This window comes from Manis pentadactyla, chromosome 6, assembly GCF_030020395.1.
Source record: "Manis pentadactyla isolate mManPen7 chromosome 6, mManPen7.hap1, whole genome shotgun sequence".
Lineage (NCBI taxonomy): Eukaryota > Metazoa > Chordata > Mammalia > Pholidota > Manidae > Manis > Manis pentadactyla.
The window spans coordinates 7,959,491-7,985,447 of NC_080024.1; the positions used below are offsets into that span (position 1 = coordinate 7,959,491).

A 25,957-nucleotide genomic window follows, 5' to 3' on the forward strand; every position below is an offset into this window, starting at 1 on the left:
CTTTTCAAGCCCAGGAAGAGATTCAGAAGAGTTGGGCACAAGTTTTTAGTGGTGTCAAGAGCCTCCAACTTACTTCATCATCTTCCTCCTCTTCATCATCGGATTCAAGAACCCCATCCAGTAGCTCTTCTGTAAAGAAAAAAATCTATGAATAACCGCAAACAGTCGGGAGCCTTAATCAACAAAATCCTTCAGGTGCTGCACAGATTGTAAACACCTTAATGAGAATGAGGTTACATTCAAACAATCATGTTCCTTGTACCATTTCAGCCATAGTTTAATATCATACGAGGCAATTTTAAATGTATTTCCCATTTTTATCAGGACACATTAGTAGTAGCATGAGAAAAATTAGAGCCAACATATAATTTGAGAGGAATTTAGGGGAACGAAAATAAACTTGTATTATTGCTGGGTACTGTGCTAAATGCTGTCACACATGTTATTTCACTTAACTCTTACAAAGATTTCATTGACTCGTTTCCATTTTATAGCAAAGAACAAATGGAAGCACAGACAGAATAAGGGACTTGCTTATGGTCACACTCCCATGAGTGATAGAGATGAGATTCAAACCGAGTTCATTTCTAAATCCCATGATTTTTCCTCAGAGGTCAGGAGCCACAATCGTGGCAGCGGGGGTTCCTGAAGGCTCCTGCGGTTTCCTGCTACATCTTACAGAGTTTACAAAGGAGGAATAAATTAGTAGCACAATGGAGTCAGAGAAAGAATGAGCCTATTTCTTCATCTGTAAAATGGGTCTCATACCACCTCCTTCCTAGGGTTGCTGGGGGATTTTATAACACACCGGAACTAACCGACCTGGCCCAGGCAGGCATTACATAGAAGGTGGTTACCTTCTCCTCCACGAAGCCTTCCCTGATCCCTCACTGAGCAGTCACCTCTCTCTCCCCTGAACACACTTGGCGTTTTATCTAGAATGCTCTGATAGTCCTCACTACTTTTGGATGATCGATCTTTACTAACGAATGAGTGGCTAAGACTTGTCTGGGCATCTTTCTCACTCACGTACTGGATGTGAGTCCCTGGGGACAGAGCACCTGACTTACTTACCCCTATATCCTTTCTGCATTTACCTTATTATCCTTCATTTCTTGAACAGATGACGTGAAAGTAAAGAAAGCCTGAGAGAAGAGGCAAGGAAGTCAACAGGAGATGCAGCAAAGAAGGAACCAGAGGCCGTTCTTGAAGAGACTGCCCAGCATGCTTAGAAAGGTAGCAGATTCATCTAAATCCAAACCGCAGAATCATTTCCTACAAGGGAACACGTAGAAGCCCAGGACACCTGCTGTCCTCAACACAGCCTCACTCTAAAGGGAAGGCCTCCACTTGGCTGGACTGAGGCCCACAGGCCACCAACTTGTGATCCCACCTCACAGGGGCCTGCACGCCTCCACGCCTACTGTGGGCACCATTGTCATGGAGCGCTGTTCAGTCAAAAAAGCTACTTTGCCAACAGGAGGATGTTATGTCATTCTGCCCTTGGGCTGAAACCTAATTACCTAACTTCTACTCCCTGCTGGCCCATGAACAGCACTACTGTTTCACTTCCAGTAAGTGGCTTTCCAAATGCTATATTCATCAATTACAAACTTTCCTTTTTCAAATACGGAAATGCCTTTTGTTTTTTTTTCATTTTGTGAGGCTGCAGGCTAGCCTAAGCACACTCCCCTCCTCTATCCCCGGAACAATCCAGTCCTGCGAACTGAAATACCTTACAAACCTCAGCTCCTCTCTCTAGGATGAAGAGGACATCAGTCCTTTCCCCACACTGTTCCCTGCCTTGTGGCACCTCACAAGGTGCCCTCACTCCAATAACTAACACAGTGTTTGGAGTTGCCAGTACCCCTCCTTTCCTAAGGGCCCAGCTGGTAAAGCAGGCTCTGCCTTGTTCCTGTCCAGTGACCCACCAAGTCTCCCTGTCTTCTGTTTGGTGCCTGGCCAGGATCGGCTGGTCCCCTAGCTGAGTGTCTGCTAGCTCCCTGCTGCTGCTGTAGGTTGCTCACCTCTGCCTGTCACATCAGCAGGCTGGCGTTTTCCCTTAGGCTTCACCAGAGTGGGCCTTCCCCACCTGTGGGGTTAGGTTCCTAAAATATACTGGAATTTTTATACTTGAAGACCTTAAAACTTTATAAAAAAATAGTGCTAGAGGATTGAGATGGGCTTGAATGTATGAAAACCCACATACATGCCTTCATGTTCACTAAAATAAAGCAAGACAGCCAATACGGATTGTGCCATTTTCATGTATCCCAAACTAGTAAACTACAATTAATTTACACTCTCCTATTAACTTCCACTGAAGGGTGAAGACAGGACTGGATGGAAACTCTAGCTCTCCCTCCTCTAGGTTTCACTGTGATGCTTGTAGATTCCTTTTGACTTGATACTAAAGACATGTATGCTAAGGTATCTGTGATGCCTGCTCCTCCATCCAAATGTGACTTTTTAATTTTGTTTCAAAGTAGCAGACTCCTGGGTAATCATCTCTAGCGTTCTGCCACTATCCTATGGATAAAGAGAGAAAAACTTGTACATTCTCTAGCTGAGCTAAGCAGGTATATCTCAAGCCTTTCCTGAGTGTAAAAGGTTATCGGGTGTTAGCTCTGCCCGTGGTAATTTCTTGCTAAGCAAACTCCCACAAAAATGTAAACTGGCCACTCCTTCCTCACATTCTTTAGCATGCTTGCCCAAAGGTCTGTTTTATGTATGAGAAAGAGGTATTTTTTCTTTTGGCTAAAGAGCAAGGGGACCTCATCCTGCTTCTTGGCTGACAGGAGGAGGGAAGACTGACAAGGCAATGGAGGTGCACGTGTCTTGAGAGACAGAAACACAGAGTTAGCTTTGAAGAAGATTCCCAACCCAACCCAACACAACCAGGACCCTGAGCAGCAGAGGACTCCTGGGCTCAGCATAGCTCATGACCATGCAGCAGACAGGAAAGGACTTTTCCCAAATTCCGCTGCCTTCCCAAACTGTGACCTCTCCAGAGAAGGTTAGGGAGCAACCTCAGCCAGGACTGAGGTCAAGGTTTCATTTAATTTTTAAAATATGCCTGCCCAGCAGAATGAGGCTAAAAGTCAGAAATGACATAATTGCAGAAAATAAAGTTCTATTTCTTGCCCACCTGAATTAGGAATGAATCACACTTGCTCCACAAAAACCAGTGAGGAGGATGTTCAGATGGAAACAGAGCTCCAGCCTATAGGGAGCCAGGGTTTCAACCTCTCTGGTGGCCTCTCAGCTGCCCTCTGCTGAGCAGGCACCCTCTGTGCTCAGTCTGTCCTGCTGCTTCTGCATCTGCCTGCGGCAGGGATGTGCCGCCCTGGCCGCACAGCGCGATCACTATATGCACCTGGGGTTCCCCCAGAGCTCCCGATTTAATTGGTACTGGCACTGCCTTGGGGATTCTCAAGTCTCCCCAGGTGACTGCATGGGTGAGAAGAGCCCCCTATGGGCTCCACCTGGTAAAGGGCTTCTTGCGTCTGCCTTTTGCTTGGCCTTAGTCAAGCTGCTGACTTGGGATCAGAGGAGCTCAGGAGATTTACCTTTTACCTTCATTCACGTGCTGAACAGGATCTTTGGACTTACAGTGGTGTGGACTGCCGGGTGTTGGGAAGGTCATGTACAAAGACAGAAGCGACAAACTTGGCCCTGGATGCTGGCAGTGCCAGGTGCCTCTGGCCTGAGTATGAGTCACGAGCCGGGCCGCAGGAGTCCACAGAAAGAGCTGACAGTTCTCCCACCAACCCAGTCCCATCCAAGGCTTCCTGCACCTTCCTTCGCTGCTTATTATGGGAGGTGGGCTGTCATGGTAATGGAGGACGCTGGGTAGAATGGGGATCCCACCCTCCCATGCTACCAGTTGTCAACAGAAATTTTTGGGAAGTAAATGTGGGAGGATGATGACATTTTCTACAGTGGTGAGAGAAAGACTGGCATCTATTTTTATCACCTGACCCTGGGACGCCAGGGAGCCACCCTCAGGAGGGGGAGGGGGAGGTAGAGAAGGGTTTCTGTAATTGCTTCTGATTCTTTTTGTTGACTAGCAGCCTGAAGTGTGATGAGTGACTGCTGATGTTGGGACGATCTGAACTTCTGTTGGCGAGTTCACGTGGGTTTCCCCACTTCCTCTAAGGCCTCCTGAATGAATTCCAAGATATGAAAAGCCCCTCTAAGAAAGCCCAACTATCTTTCTGGGATATGTGAAAGAGCCAAAAGATAGATCATTATTCTTACATTAAACAGACCTGAATTAAGCTGCTTGATGATAAATTCAATCTGGCGGGTCATTTCAGCATCGCCTTCTTTGATGAAGCAGCGAAGGATGTCCTCCATTCCCTGGAAGCATTAGCGAGAGTAAGAATGATCGTTTCAGTTCTTTGGGGGGAAACTACTGTGCAATGGGGTGGTTTCACCTAATCAAAAAAACACCCTTTTTTCGGGGGGAAAGGATATTCACAATAAAAATTTCTCTGCTGAATACAAAATTTTTATTTTTACAATTCCAAGTGAAATTAGTTTTTTCTTGGTTGATTATCTGTCCTAATTATAATACATTTAGCAAAAAAAAAAAAAAACAGCCCACAAAACTATTGCAAAATGTTACTACAAAAGTATTCCTTTAGTTTTGACAATATGTTGTTTTCGAAGGTGGATTCTTTCCTGTGTTTTTTGTATATTTAAACACTTCCTTCTGGATTTTAAGGACAAAAATGGTCATTGAAAAATGAGCCCATATGTTCAGAGATGTAAATGAACAAATAGAGCATCTTTTTAAACACCTTTTTTTCTATCAAAAGAATTATAAAGTCACTACATTATGCATTGTTTACTTTACTACCAAACAATGACTAGCAGGATTTCAGGGAAACGCAGAAGATACAACTTAAGCACAAACGTCTATTTCCCTTCCTTGCTCTCTCCTTTCAGGATTTGTCTAAGTGCATATGGCTGGGGCTGGTGAGGCCTTCTTGCTACCGCAAGCGGAAGTGTAGAACCGGAAACAGGAAGCGGAATCCGGAGTGGCTGGCACAGGGATGGATCCCGTGACGTGCGAGCCCCAATGAAGCTGTGCCTGAAGCTCTTCCATGGACTTTTCAGTACATGAGCCGATGAGCTCCCCTTTTTCGTAGGCCGGTTTAGAATGGATGGCTCTAACGGAGGCAGATGTGCCAAGCATAGTTTTGAACACGGTCAATTCCCACTATCTAAAGCAGAGCACTACCTTCTAGAAAGGTTAAATCTGGACTGTAATCCTAGTTTCCCCACAAATGAATTGTGTAGTCTTGGTCAAATTACTTAACTCTTCGCAGCCTGTTTCCTCGGCTATAAAATAAGGATGGCAATGTGAGTTAACTTGAGATTTTTAAAAGATAATGTATATAATTGGGTGTTGGTTATAGAGATTATGTCAAAATGCACTGAACTTCACATGTATTTCACTTGTAAATTATACCTAAAAAAACAGCAGTCCCATGCCTGGCACACAGTAGCAGCTCAATAAATGGCTAAGACTGTGCTTGCTGCATCTGGTAAGTATTTGTGGCTTAGGAGAGAGATCTAGTAGCTGAAGCCAAGGCAATAAACAAGGTTCCCAGTGACAGCCGAGTAAGAAGAGAGGAGGACAGAATCTCAGCCAGTAATAACCGTGACTGAGGGGCAGAGACAGATAAGCCAACAGGAGAACATGGAGTGTCCTGAAGGGAAGAACTCTGGATAGTCCTTAAGTCAAGGGAACCGTGTTTCAAGGGGGAGTGGTCAGCAGTGCCTGGGGCCCTGTGAGACCAGTCAGACACCCGAAGAGACCCCTCTTCTCTGTCCCAGAGAGCTGAATTTTATGTCTCCCTACCTCATAAACTGGTGTCTTCCCCTGTCTCCATCCCCACCCAAAGTAAGGGTCAGAGGAGAGAAAGCATGTATCCAAGTGGAAGCAGTGTGATAAACCTTAAAATGCCAAAGACCAAGGCTCACCACCAATCAGCTAGCCAATGTCAATGTCTTTAACATTTCCCCAGGGGAGTGAGACAAATAATTCATGCAGGCTTTCCTCTAATTTTTTCTCCCCAGAAGTTACTTTTACAAATGATAATCTTCTCAAATATATCTCCTCTCCTCTATCTCTAGCTCAGTTACTAGTTAGGGAAAAAAAAAATCACGAACTCTTCTGTAACTAGGAGGATATTTTAGGGAAGGATACTTAACAGAAAATTTTCCAACGTGAAATTTCACCTATTTTTTAAAACTAGATATAAGAGGTAAGCCTTAACTAAAATATAAATTGTAGGAATGATAAATCATAAAATTAGTATTTTATCATGGAAGTAATAATTTGTCTTTTCAGATAATCCAGGCCAAATAAGAAAGCCAAGGTAGACAGAAAGGATAAAAATAGGTACTTATGTATCAACCTGATGTGTGAAAATAAGAACATGAGCAGTGGGCAAAAAGCAGAGAGATAAGGAACTCACACTCCTGCCAGCTACGATTAAAGACTATCCTGCAGTTAATCACGCAGAGGGCTGTATTTGCAATACAACGCTTAAGCAAAGCAAACGACCCATCATGCCCTGATTTCTCATTAGGTAAAAGTCTGGGACTGTATCCAGTCCCCAGTCTGGAGCGGCCCTGCAGCACAGGCCTGGAGAGCTTTGGCCAAACCATAGGGCTGGCTGCTCACTGGCTGTGCGACTGTGGGCAAGGGGTTTAACCTCTATGCCTCGTTTTATCAGCAGCAAAACAGGCACAACCACAGCAACCCCTTCGGGAGGATTCCATAAGACAAAGCACCTACCACAGAGCCCACGACACGCGCTGAACACTACATGGTCCAGCTAACGTCTGCCTGCCTCTCTCATGCTCAGTATTCGGCTCTCTACTGGATTCTGTTTTGCTTCAGCCCGGTCAGTCTCAGTGTCCATCACTAAAAGGTCTTCAAGAGAAATGTTCCCCTTAGGGGTGTGAAAGTCTACTTCAGATGGATAGGAATGCTTTCCTTTAGCTATGTAAGTGATACGGGTTCTCTGCAGAAAACTTGTAAACTATATAGAAGAAAAGAATAAAAATTACAAGCCCCTACACTAAGAGACAGTAATTGTGAACATTTTAAGGTATTTCCTACCTCTTATGGGCACTGTTTTATACAACTGAGGTGATATTGATATAATTTTTCAACTTTATAATCATTTTCATGTGTCAATAAAAACCTTATAAACACAGTTTCAACAGCTATAATAATAGCAGCTAACACTTTTCAATGCTTGTTGTGTGCTAGGCACTGTTTTAAATATTTTATATGTATTAGCTCTTTTAATCTCACAACAATCTTATAGGTTTGGTACTATAATAATCCCCATTTTCCAGATGAAAAAAATGGATACATCGAGAGGTTGAGTCATCAGCCCAACGATATACAATGATATGCCAGGAAGTCACAGAGGCAAGCTTCAAACATGGCCTCAGGCTCTGGTGCTCCCTCTCTTAACCTCTTCGCCCTCTGCCTCTGTTCTTAATCCCTTCCCGCATGTTGGGCATTTCGGCTGTTGCCTGTTGTGCACCATGACCAGTAATGCTTTAATGAACATGCTGATACATAAATCTCTGTTCATGTTTTGTATGGAGCTTTAAAAGAAGTACTGGGCAAAGAATATAAGTATTTTTACCAAATTGCTTTCTAAAAATGCTGTATCAATTTCTAATCCTCTCACTAAGAGTTACACACTAAGTTTGAAAGGCCCACACATAATGGATGCCACGGAATACGGTGTTTTTTTTTACATGGATAAATAATTTAATTCTTACAATTCCCATGAAGCATTTTTAACTACTTTATCAATGAGAAAACTGGGCCTCAGAGAATTATACTTAGTTAAGGTTGCAGAGTTAGTACATAACAGGTGTGGGGATCACATCTAGAACTTCCGATTTAACGGCAATCTAGTGGGCTGAATCCTGGCCCCCAGATACCCAGGTCCTGATTCCTGAACCTTCAAGGTTACCCTTATCTGACAAAATGGACTTTTCTGATGTGATTAAGCTAAGGAATTTGAAATGGGGAGAGTATCCTGGTATCCAGGCTTACCAACTGTAATGGACAATTGCTGTATTTGTGGCTGATGAGCACTTTTTAAAAAGCTTCTGTATGGTGTGTTAATTTCCCAAGGCAGCAGCTAGAATATTAGCACTCCCAGCCTCCCTTGCAGCTAGGGTGCAGGCAGATGATCTAGATCCTGTCAATCAAATGCACCCATGTGAGACTGATCTGAAAGTAGGCAATATGAAGAATCAGGCACCTGGGAATAGACATCTTTTTGACAGCTGACAGAAGCAGCATGCAGCCCTTTGGGGACAGCAGAGGCCAAGTTTCTGGTATCAGTGTGAGTTGAGGGTCCTGGGGTCATGGTGCGAGCTGTAGCGGTTATGGGAGCAGCCATACAGAATGTGGGGGCATTCCTCCTGGCTGTGTCCTCCCAGAGACTCCCTGGCTCTCCCAGAGAATCTGGGAGCCTTTACAACTGACAGAGCATCTGATCTGCTCCAGCCCAGGGCACAGTGTGTGGCCAGGGTTTAGATGTGGGGGGAAAGCTTCATGGCTGAAAATTACTCCAGCTGTGGGTGCAGGTGGCTGTGGAGTGGGCATTAGGGCAACCCTATTGCTCTGATCTGCTGTCTAGCCTCAGACCTTGATGGTCCCTTAAAGTCACATGGGCCTCATGGCACTCATTTATCTTTTTTCCTTTTTTAGGGGGAGGGGGGTACTAAGACCACCATAATAGCATTTGGTCCTGATAAAAGTTTTATATATTAGTTGTTCTCCTCAAGTACACAAATGTTCTACATAGCTGTAAAAACAGAGTTTTTCTAATATCATATTCTGCTTTTATCCCTCATTATATAAGAATTTTCATACTGTCTCATACTGCTTTTCCTAATTATCATCTTCAATAGCTATTACTATTTTGAGTGAAAGAACCATAATTTTATTAGCAATTCCTCTATTACCAGACATTTATGTCTGGTTTTTCACTATTACAAAAATGTTGAGATGAGCATCTTCATGCACAGAGCTCTTCTTCTCCACATCAAATCAGAGGAAAATGAGTATGGAGGCGTTAGTGGGTCTTCCTATATACTGCCAAACTTCTTTCCAAAAGGACTGTGCCAACACACATTGCAAATACCAGTGTGGTCTGAGAACGTCACTCCACCACCACTTCCCCTTCCCCAGCGCTGTGTATGAGCAGATGTTGGTTGGTGAGATTGTGAATGTTCTCATTGGATGGTTTCCCTTATCATTGTTATATGCAAAAAGAATAGAATGTCCTTTATTAATCTAAAAACTTCCTCAAGGATAAGAGTGGAATGAGGGAAACCTCAGTGCTTTAGAAAAACTCTGTTGCCATGATAACCTCCTTTAGAGGTCTCTCTTATAAACAGTTAAATGGGCAACTGCTTAGGTGGTGGGTCTAAAAGCATCCTCTACTCAGGCTATCGGGGGGTTTCTCCATTAGCTGAGTTGGACCCCTACTAAAATGCCAGATGCTACTTATTCCTTTTTCTAAGTGTTCCAAGTTTTCTTTTTCAAGTCAATTCAGAGGCTGTCTAGGAACTTATGTCAAAAACTATAAAGGGAAATATTAACAAATTTGATTATAAGTAAAATTTCCATGTGGCCAAAAAAAACATGATTAAAAGACAAATGAAAAACTGGGGAAATACTTGTAATATATGTCAAAAGACTGATAGCCCCTAATTTCCCTTGTGACTTCTTTGATCCATAGGTAACTCAGAAGAGTGTGGTAGCCAGCCTCCAAGATGGCCTCAGTGATCCCCACCTCCTGGAAATTCCTGCGCCTGAGTAGCCCCCTCCCACAACCGTACCCGGATTGGTCTAGGTAACCAACAAAATGAAAGTGATGGTACGTCACTTCTGAGATCAGGCTACAAAGGCTACTGCGGCTTGTGTCTTGCTCCCTGTCTGTCTCTCTGGGATCACTCACTCAGTGGGAAGTCAGCTGCCATGTTGAGAGAAGCCCTATGGAGAGGCCCACGTGGCAAGGAAATGAGGTCCCCAGCCAACAGGCAGCTGTGTGAGGGAGTGTGGAAGGATTTTCCAGCCCTAGCCAAGCCTTCACTTCCCTAGCTGAAGTCTTGCCTAAAATCTAATGAGAGACTCTTAGCCAGGACGATCCAGCTAATTTGCTCCCAAACTCCTGTCCCACAGAAACCGTGAGACAGTGAATTTTTTTTTAGTCCACTAAGCTTTGGGGTAATTTGTTATGCAGCAATAGATGGTAATACAATTGTGCTGTTTAATTTCTAACATTTGGAGACTTCATAAATACCCTATTATTATGTTTATGGTTTTCACCAGTTTTCATCATTTAGTCAATCTTTTTTCTGCTCCATTACCTCTCTTGCCTCTCCTTCTGGGGCTGCAATTACATATGCTTGAGAATTCTGGATACTGTCACTCAGGTCTCGGGGGCTCTGTCCCTTCCCTTCACCTTCATCCCTCTGGCCTGGATGATCTCTAAGAGTGGTCCTCTCTCATGTTTGACAGCTGTGTCTCTTCTTCCCACTTAGTCCCAGTCTCTGCATTGCCATTCCCTCCAGCCTTCTCTACCCCCCCCGCTCTGGATGTCTTTCTTGCAACTGCCTTTCATGCTTCTTGAGTCTCTGTCACCTCCATTTTTCTTTTCAGCTGAGAATTTCTCTTCAGTGCAGAATTTAATCAAGTTTATTTTCCCCTGTTCTGTATGGAAAAGGCGGACTTTTTATTTAAAAGCAGCAGGCAATTAAGTTCTATTGTCTACTGTGACCACACAGAATGGTTCTTAAATAAGTTTTTATCTTTGGCATAACAACTGATATAATTTTAGAAGACCAATTAGAAGATTTAGCAATTCTTCTAAGTAAACAAAACAAAGTACCATCTTTCATTGGTTTCAAACTGAATTTAGCCGGTATTTTGACTGTGGAAATATATTTCATCCCTTCATCATAGTGCTTAATATACACACTGTTAAGCTAGTTTCACATCTAGAAACATTTGCCATCTCAAAAGAAGATGCTAATCACTTGCATAAGGTATATATAAGTGTAAAGGCTACCTTCACACTTACAATGTAAGTTCCAGTCAATGTAAACACATTAAATACTGAATTCACTATTCACCAGCCAAACCAAGTACCAGACAGCTTTGACATCTTTACCAGATTTTCTGTTCCCTGTGGCTGCTATCAGAATATCTGCAGATTAAAAGACTGTTTTGATTGTTCCAGTTCCCATTACTGACATAAATTCTCCAGGAAACTTGGGAGGTAAATCTGAATGGTGATTTTTCTCATTTCATCACTTTCCTGCTAAGCTTCTACTACAAAATCCATAAGCATTCCCAAAGCTCCAAATTAAAATGAGTCATTAAAAAAAAAAAAAAAGAATGTCTACTACAACTTTCTAAAAATAAACCTGCTGGGAACTTTCTAACACTGTGGGTTCCTAATCATTCAGGAGGTAGGGATCTCTTAAGAATTTGATAAAAGCTTCAGATTCCTTCCCCAGAAACTGCAAATATGTATTTGGCATACAATTTCAGAGAGCTCATAAACCATCTGAAAGTCCTTCCATAAAGGCTAGTCTGGGAACTCTTTGCTCTCATGGTTTCTGAATTGTGGCACCGACAAGCACACAAAAGTCACAAGCACATTTTCTTACCATTGCTCTTGCTTCCTCACGAATAGATGGAATAGAAAGGATACTGTACAGAGCTCCATTCACATATGGCTGTATCTTTAAGGGGAGAAAACAAGTCACTGGCAAGTTCTCAAATACTATACAACTCAATTATCAAACATCTCATTTGAAAACAATTTGGCTAACGAGGAGAGTGAGCTTACCATCTTCACAGCTCTCCTGAGCTCCAGAATGCATGTTTCCAAATGACAGACATCTCCATTTCTATGTCCTAGTAACAGCTACAGCTAAGAGTTCAAAACCAAGTTCATCATTCCCTCCCAAAGCTTACTCCTGCTATGTTTCATTGCTTGTTACCCTGGCCATTCCGGCTAGAACCTTTGGGGTCACTGAGCCCTCGCTTATTTCTCCAGTGTTCAGTCTCCAAGCCGTCTTTGACAGGAACCCTTACGCACTGCTGCTGTTCTTGTTCAGACATCACCATCCATGACTTAGGCTACATCAAATCTCCAAAAGGGTCTCTCTACCTTCGATGTTTACACTTTAATCCAACCATCATATCATGGCCCAAATCCTACAATATGGGCCAAACCACCCCTCTCCCTAAGGACCCTAGCCCTCTATACCATCTTCAAGATTTGGTCTCTATAGCATCTCCCTCTGCTCCTCCCTTCTTGCCACCATTAAGTTCACACCGCATAGATTCCACTCTATGTAAGGGGACTCCCCTGCGCAAGCGCGCGCACACACACACACACACACCCAAGCACACGTGCGCGCTGTGACCGGCCTTGGTCTGGTTCTAGCAGTTCATTTACTGGGGATGCTCTTCCTACATGTGTCTACCTGGAAAATTATGATTCACCCTGTGAAACTCAGCTCAGACATATCTCACAGGGAGCCTTTGCTGAGCCCCTGGATAGAGTACTCTTCTCTGCTTCCTGTACCTCCCTCTACTGCTCTACTAGATTCAGTATATTTTCAAACTTCTACTTACGTCTCCCCTATTATGAGCTCTTTAGGGAGAGAACTGATGTTTTACAGTAGGGAACCCCAACCTCAAGCCAGCACAGGACATGGTACATGGCAGGTGCTTGATAGATGACAGCTTCCTTTTGAGTAGACTGCGTTAACAGTCTATGGCAACAGAGGAGAGCTCATTTCCTACTACCCTTTTCCAGTACTGGACTTTATTATATCATTTAAAATTTTTGTCAATCTAATGGGTATAAAAAGGAACCTTAGAGTTGTTTTTATTTTCATTTCCCTGACGACTAGCAAAATAGAAAATCTTTTCATGTACCTAGGCAATCAAGATTTACTGTTCTGTACATTGTCCATTTATATGCTTTACCTTTTCATCTAGTTGCCTTTTTCTGTTTGACTTTTACTTATTAATTTATCCCTTCATATATAAGGGATATTAAACTATTATATGTGATATATATATATAATTTCTTCTCAGGATATCATCTGTTTTTGACTTTGATTATGGCATCTTTTCCCATGCCAAAAAATTTAATGTTCATTAAATATGTGCATCTTTTTCTTTACGGCTTCTGGGTTTCATGGCTTCAAGACTATGACTATCTGTATAGGATTCATGCATGCAGCATTTCCAGGCCTTAGAATTTATATATATAGGTAGATTTTCCAGCCCATTTTAAGAGCAAATGTATTGGCAACAGTTGATGACAAGATCTGAACTACTCAGTTTTCAGAGCTGGCATACTGATTCCAACACTTGAAACCAACCTTTACTCTTAGGTGACAATATTTCCCACTGGCTTCAACTGCTTTAGTTGAATAAAATGGAGAACAGTGTTTTTTCAGGTCTAGAAGTAATTAAGAGCTTGCTGATTCTACAATACGGAAGTCGCAGCACACACTGTAACAACCATCAGACTTCCGCTTGTTAAAGCAGCCCAGCTCACGCGGCTGACGGGGCAGGACAATGTAAGACGTGAACGAAATGAACAGCTCAGGAGCTGTCTGAAATGGGGACAGACGTGAGGAGATCAAGAGCTTCATGCGGACCCACTGGTCCTCAGGCCTGTCCTGCTAAGACACTCTGCACTTGATTTGGTAACAAGGCCATATTTTTGTTGCCACTTTGGCTTCGGGTGCAAAATGATGCCATGGTTTCTGCTCAGACGTTTGTAGAAAGCATGTGAGAGAATAATCATATTGTTTCTAAGTTTCTGCTAATTAGTTTATAAATATCTCTATTTAAAAAGGGCTTGAAGTCCATAGGATAAAAAACTTAGAAACTCACACCGTGCCGGGGAGGACACCAGTGAGAGCAGAAGTGGGGACAGCCATTCGGCAGGGCAGTCCGGCAGGACTGTGACCTGAGACTGACACATGCGGTGAGCCAGCAGTGACGAGGGTCTATGCACCCCAGGGAAGCTCTGGCGCAGGACCTGGAGGGGCAAGTGTGCTGATGTCTACGGAGGACCACTAGCAGCAGAGAGTGGAGGCACCCTGGGGGGCCTGGACAAGTCAAGCGGGAGGGCCGCACACAAGAGTGGTTTTGTAGTAGTGAGAGTGAAGGAACTATATGTAAGGCCATAGAAAGGCCCTAAAAACACAGTGAAAAAAGAAAAGAATGAGATCCAGAGTTTAACACTATTTCTGCAAATTAAACACACACACACAATAATACCTACATTTCAGGCTACATACTTGTCCACAGACGTGTGTTAAATACCTCAGAGGAGTGTCACTATCAGGGGAGGGATGAGGATGAGGAGGAAACGTAAGGCAGAGGCCCACCTCCCTGCACCTGAGGGCCAGCACTTGGAAGTCACAGCTCTGTAGCAGACTGAAACAGAAGGAACTGCACAGCCCTGCACTCACAGACACTGAGAAGTGCCTTGTGGTAACCGAGGGGGAGGGGGACTGTTGCACCACTGTGACGTACATTTGATAATAAAAAAAAAAATTATAGCTTTACAGTAGCTCCTACAAACACTTGGAGGAGGGAGAGTGCAGTAGCTATTGCAGGCTAGCCTCCCCCCAAGCCCAGGGCTAGCGGCGCTGACCAGGTACCTCGTGGTTTTCGTGGCCAAGCAGATCCGAAAGAACTTTCAGCACAAGACTGGCCACCTTGGCACACATATTCTTCCCTTTAGGAAAAAAACAACAAAACAAAACATGACATGTCTAAACTCAGAAGCACAGTTTCACGTCACTCCTCTGCTTATCAGCTGTGTGACCCTGGGTGAGTCACTTAACTAGACTAAGCCCCAGTTTCTTCCTCTGGGATTCCTTAGGGATTACTAATACCTACTTCCAAGGGTGATGCAGAATTAAACCAGTATAGGCTGGCAGACTCCAAGTGCTCAGTAAATGGTGGCAGTTATTATTATTCAGATAGAGCACAGAGCTATTCATTACAGTCAGAGAAAGCACAATATATTAAAGAGCACTGTTCACTTGCCAAGTGCATATGCCATCATAAACTCATACAGGTATTTGAGTAATCCAAACAGCATCATAACAATTTCTGCAAATCAATTAATGACAATGAGAAAAGCTGATTATAATCCGATAAATGTTCTAAAGCTAGGATATTTGCATATGCTATTTTTTTTTAAAGAGAAGACTGAAATTACAGTCATTTATTTGGTCAACACACAATTAGGTGGTTTAGATTACAATGCATATGAGGGTAAAGAAACTTCTAACAAATAGCCCTGAACCATTTACCCAGGTAACCTTCTTCTCCCAACACTGGGGCTGCTCAGACTGAGGGCAGCCATAGGCTAAACTTGGTATCTCCTCTAAAGAAGTTTCTTTCATCTCAGGTAACAAATCATTTAAGTGGGACGGAACCTGTAGAAAAGCTAAAATTGCTACTTTTAATAATCAAGCACATATGTGACTTGAGATGCTTACAGGAGAACCCCCAACTCCAAGGGTGAAATCTGTGATTGAGAGTGGGGAGATGGTATAATATCCTTGCTCTGCCAGTAACTTAACTTTGTACAATCTTGGGAACAAATTTCTCTATCTTCAGATAAAATGTATGATAATTCTTAACTTCTTACCTTTGAAAAATGCAGTGAAGATGAAGAAAAATATATATTAACTTTATTTCCTCTTGCAAGCATTACATATATATAAAATATTCTTTCCAAGGTCAGAGTGGTACTTTGGCCTCAGAGATTCAACAGCTCTATATTTTAATTGGAAATGCTTTACACCCTTTCTAGTTTCAGTCTTCTACGAGAGAAACTAAGCACGAATCCCATCAGGTTCACTGGTACTCCCGATTCGAGGGTCAGGATCTCTTCCCCACCCCTACACCAGAGCCAGGGGACAGGAGGCTGTGAGACCTGCACTCCGGAGGCAGAGGTTCATGAGCAAAGCCACCGAGTACTCCAGCATATAGTCAGACAGGCAGTCGGGGTCCTTCAGAATGTCAATCAGCCAGAAGATGAGGCCATCTCGAATCATCGCTGTCTGCAGTGCGCGCCTGGGAGGCAATAGTCTACAGGTGAATTCAAGCTGCCAAGACACTTTTCATGAGTACATGATCATGTGAATGTACATTAGAAAAGGCAAACTATGCAGCAGATACAGACTCTGGGGATATTTTGTTAGACTCAACAAGTGAAATAATACCTTTTTGTACCTTTTGTGTACCTTTCAAAGATATTATTTAAGGGTTTAAAGAGACATAGGCAGTTAAGGAGGCTTACTTCTTTTAAAGTTTCCATTTTAATATTAAACTTAGCAGAGTATACTTCGAATACATAAAAAATATTTATTGATAGCTTTTGATCTACTTAATCTAGGAAACAGAGCCTTAGAAATAGTTAACTGACAAACATATTTTTACTAGACTCTATAGTCAAAACAGATTTTTACTATAATCTAGTTTAGGCACCTTAAGCTCTGTAAAAATAAAGAAAACAAAACAGAAAAACAAAAAACCCCAGCTCAATATCATTCTCATTCAGACCTCTATAAAGTAAGGGTAGTTTAATGACCTGGATAATTCTATTTAAATGGCATTACTTTCCACAAAGTTTAATCTTACAAAATCCAATGTTTCATCAAAATGTGCTACAGTGAACATCATCATGCCATGTAAGAGCTGCTGAGACTGAGCATGGTATCACCAGGAGAAGTCTTTGAATTCTTTGAAAACCAGAACACCACGGAGGAACTGCCACTGTGCATCTCCTGATGAGCAGGTTACGGCAAAACGCCCTCCCAGGACAGGATCTGTCCAGGCTGTTCTTAAACACTTACACCAACCTGGTCAGCGAAATTTATTAGGATACAACAAAGTCTACACTTTTTTGGTAATCCTACTTTCTACATTCAGTGTAGAGACTCTGAAAACTACAAAAACATTAAGCACATTTCCAGAACAGAAAACCTTATATTACTGCTTGCAGGAAAAGAAAAAATTGACAGTAAATATCTGCATTACTAGGAAGAAGTATTTCTTCACCATATCTTACCTCTGTTACTCAACTATGGTTATTAAATTTCTAAAAATTTTCCAATACAGTCAATATTAAGCTACATTATCTTTATAAACAGAAATGAAGTGTTTATGTGATCTGAGGAAGTAATAAATCTGGATTTTACTTATAGTTCTTTTCAATTCACATACACAATTGGAACTGAATGCCTACTGCTTTCCCCCACTAAACATTCACACACTTAGAATTCACTTTGTAGGCTTCAGGCAATTAGAGAGACTCAATCAAATGTTGACTATATTTGATGGGGAGAAATTGTGTCCAGAAGAGGACTGACAGAAAAAGTTGGAGACTCAAGGGAGCAGAAGTATTAGTGAAATCAAAGAGAAAGTGAGGTGGTCAAGAGAGAATCTGGATGCTGGAAGAATTGTATGACCCATTAACTCCACTCCTAGACCTACCCAAGAGAAAGGAAAACATGTCCACACAAAGACTTGTATGCAAATGTGTACAGTAGCATTATGCAAAATAGCTAAAAAGTATAAACTGCCCAGATATCCATCAACTGATGAAGGGATAGGCAAATGCTGTGTATCTATATAATAGAATGTAACTCGGCAGTACAAAAGAACAAAATACTGACACGTGCCACAACACAGATGAACCTCAAAAACATCACGCTAAGTGAAAGAAACCACTCACAGAACAACACACATTGTATGATTCCATTGATATGAAATGTCTAGTAGGGGTAATTCTACAGCAAGTAGATTAGAGGTGACCAGGATTAGGGGTAGGAAAGAGGAATGACTATACAGGCATGAGGTTTGTGTGGTGATGGAAATGGTCTAAAATTAGCTTGTGGTAATGGTTATACAAGTCTGTATATATACTAAAATCATTGAATTGTACACTTAAAACGGGTGAATTTTGTGGCATGTAAAGTACACTTCAATAAAACTGTTAATAAAAAAAAACTCTGGGAGGATATCAGATCTAGTTCAGGAAGAGATGTCTGATTTTTAAATTCTAATGTGAAGCAGTTCTAAGTAATGGCAGGTCCAGGCTGAGATCATAGGTGGGTTGCTGGTCTGTACAGACAGGAAGCAGGAGGCTCCAACCCTGACTTCCACAGAACTTCTACCGTATGTACCGTGACTGGTCATTTATGTGCATGTCTCCCACAGTGGGCAGTGAGCAACTTGAAGGCTGCCCTCAGGTTTTACTCACATGTACAGCCTCTATACCTTATGAGTGGCCTGAGACAACCTCGCACCTGGCCGGCACTGGATGACAATCACTAGGAGGCTACAATCCACAGCAGCTCAAGCAGGATGGTTTAGTGGATTAGGGATCGGCTTTTCTAGCTCAGTCTTGGAAAGCCACCCAATCTCTCCTACGCGTCAGCTGAAAAACGTCACCTGCTTCTTGGGCTGTCACTGGACTAAAATAAGCACTGAATAATGGCTTTAAAAAACCCAATTTCGTTTCATGGAGGTCACCGTGACTTATTGCACGATCAGCACCTGAGGCTGAACTTCTGCAAGGCCCCGAGAACATTCTCCCGTGTGCCAAGGTCCTTGTCTTCCTCCTTCAGCCTTTCCTCCAGCATCCGCAGCACCTTCGTGTTCTGGGAAAGGTAGAGGCGACCTAATAGTATAACCAGAGATGAACAAGTGAAAGAATGTCTTGTTTAGCTCACATTCCAAACCTACTTCTGTGAAAACTGCATATAACATATAGAGTTTGGGTAATTTATGTTCTAAAAAATTTATCAAACACCACATTTCTTCTGCAAAGTTGGTTTTACTCAATCAACTATTTATTGAATACAAAATCACTTTCTATAATCTAAACATAATTTATTGCTATGTTTTTGTGGGGAGCACTGTTCTTTACTTACCTGAAATCTTCCACCCAAAAGTCAAATCTAGAAGGAGAAGGGGGTGGGGAAGCCCACAAGTCTTTAAAGCAGGGGCAGCCAAGTGTGCTTTTTGGCCACGCTCCTTGTTCCTTCTAGAATGTCTGTGGCCTGGAGAAGAAGTTGGGAACCATACTGCGACCCTATAATAAGCCTTGAATTGTCACTAGCATATTGTAGACTTGTGTCTTGATAAAGATGACATTAATTTTGGACATGAATTTCATGTCCCTGGCATTTACCCTGGCTTATGTTTGCTAAAGGGATGGAAGAATAAGCAAATGAGTGAATGGACAAATGTTGGAGTATCATATATTCTTAATTTGAAAACCCCCTCTATTCACATTAAAAAGAGCTCAAACAAATTAGGACTTATGGAAGACAATGGCATTTTGTAAAATTGTTTTGAATTTAGTTATGGTATATATATTCTTTGGAATTTTCAAATCATCTTGATTTAAGGAGCTATAGTATTTTGAGGGAAATGGTATAGTACTTATTAGAATCAGCTTTAATTGTTTCACCAACCTTATTTTGTCTTAAGTAAAAAACTATAGAAAATGCAATGTCTGTTAGGTACTTGAAAACAATCTAAAAAATACTCCACAAAACTAGGAAGCTTACAAAATAACACCATAAGGCTTACCAAACAATCTCTAAAACCATCAAAACCTGTTCTGACATAAACTACGGCAATATGATAACTGATTTTTGCAAAACATCTTTGCTGGATTAAAGAGTGATAAATTGAGGAAACATATTCTCTCTCAGAAACTTGGGAAAGAATGTCCATTTTCAAAGGAAGAGATATATCAATAAGACATACGTCTTTCTGAAGAAAAGCTGACGTCCTACCTTCTGCCAGGGACGCGAAAGCATTGATGAGCTGGGCCATGTACTGCCGCACCGCGTCGCTCTTTGAGTGCAGCAGCTGAAGCACACTCCGCTGTGAGGAAAACAGCAAAGGAGGAAAACCAATGAGGTTAAAGGAAGGTGAAGTGACCACGTCTCTTCTACAGGTCTGGTGTCTCTTCTTCTTGGGAATTTATTAGAGATGGAATATTCTGACTAAATTAAAAGAATGAATTACACAAAGCACTTAGAGCAGTGGCTGACACAAAGGAGGCAGTGCTGTTTCTATTTTTGTTGCTTTCCAGGTTAGGAGGAGAGATCTAACACATACACCTGATTTTGTAAACCACAATAAAACTACAGTGAATGGATTTTTTTTAAGGCAGAAATTCTCAAGGACAGAAAGAGCAGCACAAGAACTGTAACAATACAGTTTTGGAATCAGGAATGTAGGATTGTTAACAGACAAGAATGCCAGACCCAAGAATGCCAAATCTCAAAGGCAGCAGTGAGGGATTACCCAATTTACATCGCTTAATCCTAAAAATTTAAGAACTGGGGAAAATATAGAAGAATGAATGAAGCGGTTAAAGCAGCAGCCGGGTCCTACTCATGTTGCCCCTACACTACAGTCCTTCTGCGGACCTCCCACCACCCTCCTGTGTACTTCCCACTCTTCTTCTGCGAGGTAACGCCAAGGGTCTCTGGAGGGGACACTAGGCACAGGGGAGCAAGTCTTGCACACAAAAATGGGGGGCGGAGAGTGAAGGGCCTAAATGCAGAATGAATGATGAACAGAGAGCAGCCGGTCCTCGTTCCCCACCTGGCTCCCAGAACACTGCCAACCATAGCCTCACCCTCCAGGCAGATTAGAAGACTCTTTTTAAGGGAAATGACTAGTTCAAGAGAAAAGAACTAGAGATTCTGAAATCAGAGGTTCCTAATAGCCCACCTGGACCAGCCTCAGTGGAGCTCTGGGTCTATGGGCTGTGTACCCTCATACGCAGAACTTCCCATCAGCTTTCAGTCCCTCCACTCTAAACACTGAGATAACCAAGGTCTACCAGAAACCAAGGTAAGTCTCTAACATGGAAAACAGAGCCAAAACAAACGGGGATGGGGAACAGGCAACCTCAAGGAAATGAGACTGCCGGGAGAAGAAAACTAAAAAATAAACTTTGTCACTAATATCCTCAGAGTTATAAGAACCCTTATCATATGAAAGAACAGTGTTATTTTAAAAAAGGAAATGAAAAACTCAACAGAAAGCTTAGAAAACAGAGATGAGAATATCTCCCAGGAAGTGGGACAAAGAGAAAAATATGGCAAATACGAGATAAAAGCTAAGAAATTAGAGAATCAGTTCAAGAGGTCTAACATTCAGAGAGAGCAGAGAAATCAGAGAGGAAATCAACAACAAAATAACTGAAGAAAAGTTCCCCAAACTAAAGCTGTTCAGATTGAAAGAGCGCACCAAGTGCTCAAAACAATGGGTCAAAGTACACCTCATGAAAGACAACAATAGAAAGTTTATTAACAGTGGCAAAGAGAAGATTCAACATGCTTCTAGAGAGGAAAAAAAACAGGTCATATACAAAGGATCAGGAATTAGAATGACTTTGGACTTCTCAACAGCAACAGTGGAACCTAAAAGACAATGGAGTAAGATCTGCAAACAATGAACAGAAATTATTTGTTGAAAAGAATTCTGGGTTGTAAATAAAGACATTTTTAGACATACATAATCTAAAAAAACTCTGCTTCCCACCCATTCTTTTTCTAGAAGTTATTACCTAAAGGATGTGTTCCATCGACCAAGACAATATGGGATATTGGGAACAAAGATCTAAATCAGGAGAGGGTAAAAGAAATCAACAGAGGTTTAGTGAAGAGAGATTTCTGGAGAGCAGCTAGGTACCAGATTTAGAGGGCCCGCAGGGGCAGCCTGAACCAAGTTGACTCAAGAGAGAAACACACTGAAGGCTGTCATTCCCAGATGCCTGTTACCATGACACTGTCTTTAATTAGGTAAATTTCTTATTGAGCTGAACATCCCATCCATACAGAAAACTGCACAGATCATAACTGTACAGCTCAAGGAGTTTTCACAAAGTGAACAAGTGGGTAGCCAGTAACCAGACCAAGAAACAGAACATTACCAGAGCCCCAGAGCCCTCCAGGGTCCCCTTCCAGACCAAAGGCAACATCTCTCCTGGCTTCCAAAATCACAACTTAGTTTTGTTTGGTTTTGAATTTGTTAATAAATAAAATCATGCAGTATATATTCTTTAATGTCTGACTTTTTTCATTCAACATTATGTTTGTGAGATTCACCCATGTTGTATGTTATGTGTTCCTTGTCACTGCTCATATATCCAATTTTACAAATGTATCACAGTTAATTTATCTGTTTTACTATAGATGGACATATAGGTTGTAATCTGTGTTTTGGTGCTTTGAAGTAGTGCTACTATGAACATTCTTCTACATCTTTCACTGAACATGTTGAATACATCTTTGATACAGTTATACTTAAGCGTGGCTTTGTTAGAACATAGAGTATGCAGTTTTGGTAAATGCTGCCAGTGTTCCAAAGTAGTATGCCATGTAATATACTTTTAAACAGAGTACAAAATGTCTGGGTGAGGTGAGCCCAGATGTTAACCTGTTCTTGGATAGCCATGATCCCATGCTGATGAAGTTTCAGCTCCTCCTTCAACACCCTGCTGTGTGGATCAGCCGTGGGCAGTCTTTTTACCCCATAGAAGTGTTCTCATGTGATCAACTCCTGAGAACTAGAAGGAGATCAGGTGAGCCTGAAGGTTAAAATTACAGAGCAGCTTACCATTCCCCTTGGCCATATGTACTGCTGCCTGGTAACTGGTGCCTGGCTAGTGCTCTGCGTCTCCCAGGACTCTCTCCTGTCTACTGATGTCCCCAAGGGAGTGCCCAGGGAAGCTATGTCTGATCAGGATCCAGTGATTTTGTTGATGTCAGCTCCTCCTAGGAGCCTGGACCTAATGTAGGAACAGTACCCCTTCCTTGCAGGGCAAGATTTGTGCTTGCTACTTAGCATAAAATCAAACACTATTATTTAGTGCATGTGCATAGATGGGGAAACTATAAAAGAAAGCAAGGAACTGAGAAACACAAAAGTCAAGATGTGTACACCCATGCTCAGGGCAGCATTATTCACAATAGCCAAAAGGTAGAAACAACACAACTGTCCATTTAGGGGATGAATGGATTAATAAAAGATGGTATATACATTCAGTGGAATATTACTCAGCCTTAAAAAACTAAGGAAATACTGACACATGCTTACAACATGGATGACCCTTGAGGAAACTATGCTAAGTGAAATAAACCCAATCACAAAAAGACAAATATTGCATGATTCCACTTCTATGAGGTACCTAGGGTAGTCAAATTCAGAGAGACAGAAAGAATGGTGGTTGCCAGGGGCTGGGGAAGTGGGTATTGGGGAATTGTTTAATGGGTATAGCTTCAGTTTTGCAAGACGAAAAAGTTCTGGAGATCAGTTGCACAATGATGTGAATATACTTAACACTATTGAACTGTACCCTTAAAAATGGTTAAGATCATATATTTTATGTTACGTATATTTTACCACAATTTTTTAAAAAAGCCAGATGGCAGTTACTCTCAATGGAGGGAGAGTGGATGGGGTCTAGAAGCTTCCAAATTACTAGTAAGTTTCTATTTCTTAATCTGAGTAGTGGAAACATCAGTATTTGTTTTATTATTATTATTTAAGCTGATCACATGTTTTTCTACACTCATCTGTGTTAATGATATATTTTATAAATGAAAACATGATTGTAGAAAATGAGACAAAATTTCTTAGATTTAAGGAATTGTGCCTTTGTATAAATGCATATATTATGCTATATTGGCAAAGCTGTCAAATATGGAACATTTAACATCACACCACCTCCAGCAGCATGAAATGTAGCTACATGGTATTAAAACGATTAGCTAAAAATGAAAAACTCAGTTCAATGCAGTTGGACTCCATTCAATTCAAGTTTTTTGGTCTAAAATAGTGATTCTCAAAGAACGGTCCTGGACCAGCAGCATCAGACCACCTGGAAACTTGTTGGAAATGGATGTTGTTGTGCCCACTCCAGACCTACTGAATGCAAACTGTGGGTTGGGCCCAGGATTTTGTGTTTTAATGAGCTTTCCAGGTGATAATGCTGCACACTAAACTTTGAGAACCACTCAGCGAGAAGAACCAACCAGTTCAATTTCCTGGTTTAAAGTGCCAATTTATTCTAGTGTCCTGGTGACGCAGCATCCATGATACACAAGGGGTTTTCCTGCTTTGCAGAGTCTATGACATCTTAAGATAACTCAAGCTCACTCCGTATTAAAAAAAATAAACCCTAGCAATGAAAAATAATGACTTGAGGAATAAATGACATTCTCTTTAGTGGTACAGAGATTACAACATTTTGAAAAATTCATATATCACACATTCTAAAACACCTTTTGTTAGCAGACACGTTATTTTTTATATACAATCAAGAAAGAAGAAAAGCACGCCAATTAAACTCCACCAGTCCATGGAGCACTCCAATTCCAGAGATGCTAAAATGGGGGAAAGTCCATTTCAGAGTCAATGAAGTAGGATAGTTCAGAAGGAATCAGTTTTGAATTTACTCTCTGTAAAGTCATAACAATATACTATTCATCTGCTTCATACCTTAAAGGCCAGTTTCAATGCCATTGCTAATATGAACATAAAAAAAAATAAGTCAAGAAGTTGAGAGACTGTTTTTCAAACTTAATACAACTCCTTTGTGGGAGCAATAAGACTACATTCAAAGAATAAACTGGCACCTCAAAACCTTCAAATGTTACTGCCTATGCACACAACAGATTAATGTGTCATTAGCTTCCACAGCGTGCTGGTCCATCAGTGATCCTAAGAGGTATTGATACTCCACTCAGTGCACACATTGTGAAGCTTAATGATAGGAAGATAAAAAATATTTAGAGCATTATGGATACACATTCAACTAAAATAACAAAATGCAGTGTCTTCTTTATATATGCCATGTTCAAGATTGTAGTCCTCACAAGGCAGGTGATGGCTCCTTCTCAGAGATGGGGAAGCACCCCAAAACTCAGTGACTAGCTTACTGTTAGCTGGCTAATAGGTAGTTGGGCAGAGGTTTGAAACCAGTTTCTCTCACTTGAATTCCATACCTTTCCTACTATATCATTAGACCTATCTGGTTGAAAACTATATACAAATACAAAGACACATTTTCAGTCAGGCCCTGATGAAAAACTTGAATTTGTTTATCTACCTTACCCATCATAAGTCATGTTGAGTTTGCTGGACTCATGGTAAGCAGAGGCTGAGGAAAGAGCTGGAATTTGAGAGAAGGAAAAATGGAAGAAAAAAGAACCAGATCTGAGTCGAGCAGCTCTAACTTGTTCAGGATTATCAGACAGAAGCTCAGGCTAACATACCATCACTAGGTTGAAAATACACACAGAAAGTAAACCTCCCCCTCCTGCTGACTTCCTTCTCTCCGAGGGAAGGCCCTGGCTGGGCTCTGGCCCATCTCGCTGACCTGGCTGTGGCTATGGCAGTCCAAGAGGTCATTGCTGACGTAGGCTTGCAGAACAGTCTCCCTCTGCTCTCCAGGATGGGATGCGGTCAAGCGCTAGAGGGAAGAAAAACACAAGTCTTACTATGGAGGAGAACGTCCATATAGTCGGTGTGTTTTAAATGGCAGTATAAGCAGCTACACAGTTACCCAAACAGAATAAAAGACATACAGCTGGGGGGCTGGTTAACCAGCCCACCTATTAACAAGAAACTGCAGTGTTGTACTTCCTAACGGAGTAGAAGTAACTGGTACACAGGCGGTCTCCAGAGGAGTGAAGTGGTGGAATGCCTGCATTGTACGTGTGCAGTAAGGTAAGGCAGAGCTCACCAGGCCTACAGAGGTTTTTCTTTTTCTTTTGGCAGGAAGGGGCTCAAGAGTTG

General features: G+C 41.8%; 1 protein-coding gene across 4 annotated transcripts in view; it reads right to left on the reverse strand.

The window, feature by feature from the left end:
• ARMC9 (armadillo repeat containing 9) overlaps nt 1–25,957 on the reverse strand; it is a 162,330-nt gene that overhangs the window by 75,670 nt on the left and 60,703 nt on the right. For all 4 annotated transcript variants that reach the window (XM_057503437.1, XM_036912378.2, XM_036912368.2 and 1 more), the window contains exons 12-19: nt 25,539–25,631; nt 19,933–20,023; nt 18,683–18,806; nt 16,056–16,195; nt 14,767–14,843; nt 11,737–11,811; nt 4,272–4,362; nt 74–129 (exon numbers count right to left, since the gene is read on the reverse strand). In XM_057503437.1, coding sequence (XP_057359420.1) covers nt 74–129; nt 4,272–4,362; nt 11,737–11,811; nt 14,767–14,843; nt 16,056–16,195; nt 18,683–18,806; nt 19,933–20,023; nt 25,539–25,631 — 747 coding nt within the window. The remainder of the gene's footprint in view (nt 1–73; nt 130–4,271; nt 4,363–11,736; nt 11,812–14,766; nt 14,844–16,055; nt 16,196–18,682; nt 18,807–19,932; nt 20,024–25,538; nt 25,632–25,957) is intronic.